The sequence below is a fragment of the Cystoisospora suis genome (assembly GCF_002600585.1).
Source record: "Cystoisospora suis strain Wien I chromosome Unknown contig_553, whole genome shotgun sequence".
Taxonomy (NCBI): Eukaryota; Apicomplexa; class Conoidasida; order Eucoccidiorida; family Sarcocystidae; genus Cystoisospora; species Cystoisospora suis.
Window position 1 is genome coordinate 31,511 of NW_027153354.1, and position 4,672 is coordinate 36,182.

General features: G+C 42.5%; 1 protein-coding gene across 1 annotated transcript in view; it reads left to right on the forward strand.

The window, feature by feature from the left end:
* Positions 1-4,310, forward strand: part of CSUI_001398 (nad dependent epimerase dehydratase family protein) — a gene marked incomplete at its 3' end in the record, with an annotated part of 5,709 nt that extends 1,399 nt beyond the window's left edge. Inside the window, exons 3-7 of the mRNA XM_068061604.1 lie at positions 448-516; positions 1,324-1,412; positions 2,440-2,505; positions 3,208-3,293; positions 4,160-4,310. Coding sequence (XP_067926421.1) covers positions 448-516; positions 1,324-1,412; positions 2,440-2,505; positions 3,208-3,293; positions 4,160-4,310 — 461 coding nt within the window. The remainder of the gene's footprint in view (positions 1-447; positions 517-1,323; positions 1,413-2,439; positions 2,506-3,207; positions 3,294-4,159) is intronic.
* Positions 4,311-4,672: the final 362 nt, after the last annotated feature.

Sequence of the window (4,672 nt, forward strand, 5' to 3'; positions counted from 1 at the left end):
AGATAGATAGATAGATCGATTCATCGCTCATGCACATATCTCTCACTTCGCATGCGTTTCTCTCTCTCGCTATATGTTTCTATGCACACTTCTCCGGCATTTCTCTATGTATATACATACATATCTCCATCTCTCGTTCTCTCTATATATACAGATGAATAGATCAGAGATAGGCAGATAGATAGCTTGAAGATACATAGATTTACGCGTATTTTCCATGTATGGGGGGCACTGGTTTGCTATTCATTTACAGGGGCTATTCTTCTCTAGGTTTCTTTCTTTAGTTTCTTCGGAGCGAGACAACTCGTCGTTCCTTTCTATCCTCTTCTTCTTCACTACAACTGCAGAGGTTCCTCACTGCTACAGAGTCTTCTTTCTCTTGCTTGCCTCTTCCTGTTTTACTCCCCTGCCTTTTCTTCTTCTCCTCCTTGGGCCTTCTTCTCTCAGAGTCGCTTGCAGCAGGAGGCTATTCGCTCGTTTTGCTTAACCGAGGCAGAAGCTACTGGGACGGAAAGCGTAGGTCGAGAGGAGGCGAGGGATGGATGGTAGTCCCCTCGAGTTAGATAGGCGAGGAGTTCTTTAGCTACCTAATTACTTATCTACTTCGTGACTTCGCTGCTTCTCACTGGATGTCTTTGTATGAGTTGTCTTTATGTACACTCCTACACGGTGGATGTACACCTGAGCTTCAGTCGGCCTGTAGCACTTCTCTTCATGATATCGTCAAATATCTCAATGCCTGGACTAATTCATGCCTTTTGGTATAAATATATGCATGTCTATCTATCTATTTATCTATCTATGTTTACTCTTTTTGTCTGTCTATCCGTCTTTGTGATTTCCCTCCATAACCATTTATCCATGTATCTTCCCTCGATATATCCATATATCCATCTATCTATCTATCTTTAATCTATATATCCATCTATCTATCTATCTTTAATCTACCTCTATATCCATGTACCTCTTTGTGTATCTATATATCTACTTATCTTTAGTCTCCCTTTCTATTCATTTGTCAATCTTTTCATCTATCTTCAGTCTATTTCTGTGTATGTTAGTTGTCTCTTCGTATACTAGGCGAGGGATACCCCCGCCTCTTCTCCTCTTACCAGTTTTTTTCTGTATCTGCATGCATGCAGATGAGATATAGATCTTACAGTCATATGTGTTGAAAGCTTCTTATCACATGCTTTTGCATATAAAGAGAGATAGGGAGATATGACCCACAATAAGAGGGAATGAAGACCAGGGGCATAGAGAATCTTATGACTGAATGGTGTGTATAGATTTCTCTCCCTTCTTTTGTTCGTCAATCATCAGACGTCGAAAATGCGGAGTATATACAGGCGGATAGACGTGATTCGACCGCATTCTCCAAGTGTATAGACACCTTAACTCAGAAGGAAGTGGTAAGATAGATGAATGGAAAGATAGATAGATAGATAGATCCCCCTCTTCCTCCTATGAAACTATATCAACATCTATATACGCCTGGATATGGATAGATAGGTAGATAGATTAAGGATAGATAGATTGATAGATAGATATGTTCGCTTGCCCCCCTTTTTATGCTTCTCTTCTTTATCTATTCAAAGCTAGGCTAGGTAGAAGGCTTGCTGCACCTTCCTTGTAGGAGGTTCCAGGTGTCAGAGAGTAGCTATTTCTTAGAGTTTCTCTCTCTCTTCAGATAGATACAGAGATCTGAAGGAGGCGCTTCCCCCAAATTCTTCTGATCCATATACATCACCCTTCATGTTACATTCTACTTGGCATCTATATACAGATATATATATATTTATTTCTCTTCGTATACTTATACATATAGATAGATAGATACATATATATATATATATATGTGTCCGATATGTATGACCTTGAGTAGAGATTCGTGAGGGGGTTGGGGAGGAAGGCTCAGCGAGCGTATGTTTGGATTTCTTATAGGAGGCGCATGCATTGGGTAAGTCGATCAGACCATCTCCATCCACAGCAATCTCTATGCCTACCCCTATCCCCTCCGTCCCTAGCGGATAGACTTTTGAATCGTATTCATCTTTTTCTTTAAGGGGTCTCCAGAATTTTCTCGTTGGCAAAAAGCCCAGCAGGAGCCCCCTCACTCAGTCAGTTCACTTAGGTGGGAATTTAGATCTCTTAGATCTTCTTTTTCCATTCTTGTCCTGTGATGACGCGCCTACATACGTACGTGCATACATCCATACATAATGCTTGCATACATACGTATATACACAGACATCTTCATATCTACATACATGAATCTTCATACATTTTCATATACAGAGGATCTACGCCACTATTTTCACATAAACGTCTGTATCGGTAGAACGGTGATTGAGGGGGTTCTTTACACCGTACGGTCTTTGTATCTTTTCTTGTATGTTTCGTGTGTATCTCCTCCTCCTACTGTTTCTTTCTTTTTAGGAGGAAGGCCGGGAGTCATGGCTTGCTGTCGTAGATTTCTCCGCATACAAGCCGACAGAGATGCAGGTGTGGAACGAAACGGCATGCATCTCGTTGTGTACAGATAGTGTGGCAATAGATGTATCTACATCAGTGTATATACACTGTGTTTGGTCTCTCCCTTCTATGAATGTGTATATCTTTTTACATCGATACAGAGTCATGCCTCTGTTGCTATCTGGTCCAAGCAGGAATCGAACCCTGCACGTGCACTCTGCATTTGTAGAGGTGGATGGGTCGTTATCATTGTGTATGGAGAGCAGAGAATGAAGTATACCCCGTGAAGTATAACAGAGACAGACAGTGATGTGCTTCTACGGGTCACATAGGTCTCTCAGGCTATTGTAATATATCGTATGTCTACATATGTATCGTATAGATTAGACAGGTAGATGCCTTACACCCTAGTGCCTTTCCTGTCGCCTTTTCACGTTCTCTCTCACACCCTGCTTATCAGCGGGATTCGAAGACGGGTGACTGTCCTATCCATCCATCTATCTATCTATCGTTAATTTGTTCATTCATCTTTCATCTATTTCTCTATCTATCTCTTCCGTACGATATCCGATACAGCCGTACCATGTGGCGCCTTATATACGGAGGAAGCAATGTACATACAGAGGATGAAATTGTACTTGATTTATACACCCATTTACACATCGTTCTATGTCTTAGTGGTATGTTTGCGCGTGGTTTCTCTCTCTTTCTCTTTATCGTTCCTCCTGACAGGCTTCATTGGATGGATTGCAGGGTCGATTCGACATGTATATTTATATCTCTTCCGATAGTGTATACGAAGTCTGCGATTCTGAGCTGTAAGTGAAGAATAGAAGTGTCCATACACCTGGCCTTTCATCTCTCTCATACGAAGGAACTTCAGAGATTACGCTTGTATGATACCACTCGGTATCTACACATACATAGCTATCTACTCATCCGTGTACGTATATAGAGATGGTATGTATATATGTCTATATATATTTGTACTTTATCTATATACGTATATATGTCTTTAGTATAGAGAAGTTGCGAAGGTGGGAAAGACGTCCTTACGCGATCATGTCCGTGGGTGGGGTGCGCAGGAGAAGGAGAGGTTCTTCTCTCGATCCTATGGGTTTGGCTTCGTTAAGATAGACAAAAAGAAGAGACAACAGTCTCTTATCTCATTCATGTGTCTCCCTCTATGAAGAGATATGTCTCTATACACTGAAAGAGGGCCACTCACACTATCGATGTGTGGAGTCAGTCATCTCTTTACCTCCTTAGCTCTTGGTCGACGAGCCGCCCTCCAGGTATCATCTCTCCTTCTTCACGTCACATCTTCTCTCCTCTCAGTCGCACACAAGCGGAGAGAGAAACGTGCATGTCTACAAGAGAGATTCTGTGGTATGCAGATCTTTTCTCTTGTATAGGGGAAGTCTTCTTATGAGGCAAGGAAGACCAAGTACCAGCGAACTCCATGTAGGCAGCTGTCTAAGTGTCGATGGCGTAGAGAGAGAGAGTGTGTGTGTGTATGTGCTCCCGAGTATGTTCCTGATGTATTTCTTTCTTCTTGCTTTGATTCGTCTTTCCTTTCTCCTCTACAATGAATGGAGCGAGGATTAGGCTTCTCTCCCCGTTGTCTTAGATGTGTGTCGGCTTCATGCAGATGTGGTAGTGTCTTCTCTCTTTCTCTCTATAGATGGAAAGACAGCCCTTTTGTCGATGAGTCACATGCAGTACGGCCTGCTGACGAAGCGCGCGTTCGGATTCTACGCAAGAAGGATACATATGGCCATGTACGTACACCCCACTTCTCTGAAGTTCCCCCTCTCTCCAAGAGTCGTCCATAGATATAGGATATGTGGAAGTGTATTTATACATATGTGGCTATAGATATACATGTGTGTATATGTATCTTCATATGGACGGACTGCAGACGTCGATACACATTCATATGCATGCATTGAGGGGGTGTTGTGATGTCGCTGAGGTGGATGTGTACGTGTGTCTTTCTTCTCGTTCTGGATAGTGCAGGTCTAGGGAGTCAAGAGGCGAATCGTTGTCCTTCATTTATATCTCTGTCTCTCTCTACCTTCTTTGCGTACGCGAAGAGAAGCCTCCTGGGCGAGGAAGGATGATGATGGTACCGAGTGTCTCTCTCTTTGTTCGTGTGTTAATGAAGTCTCAAAAAAGTCGCAATAGTCTCGGGCGC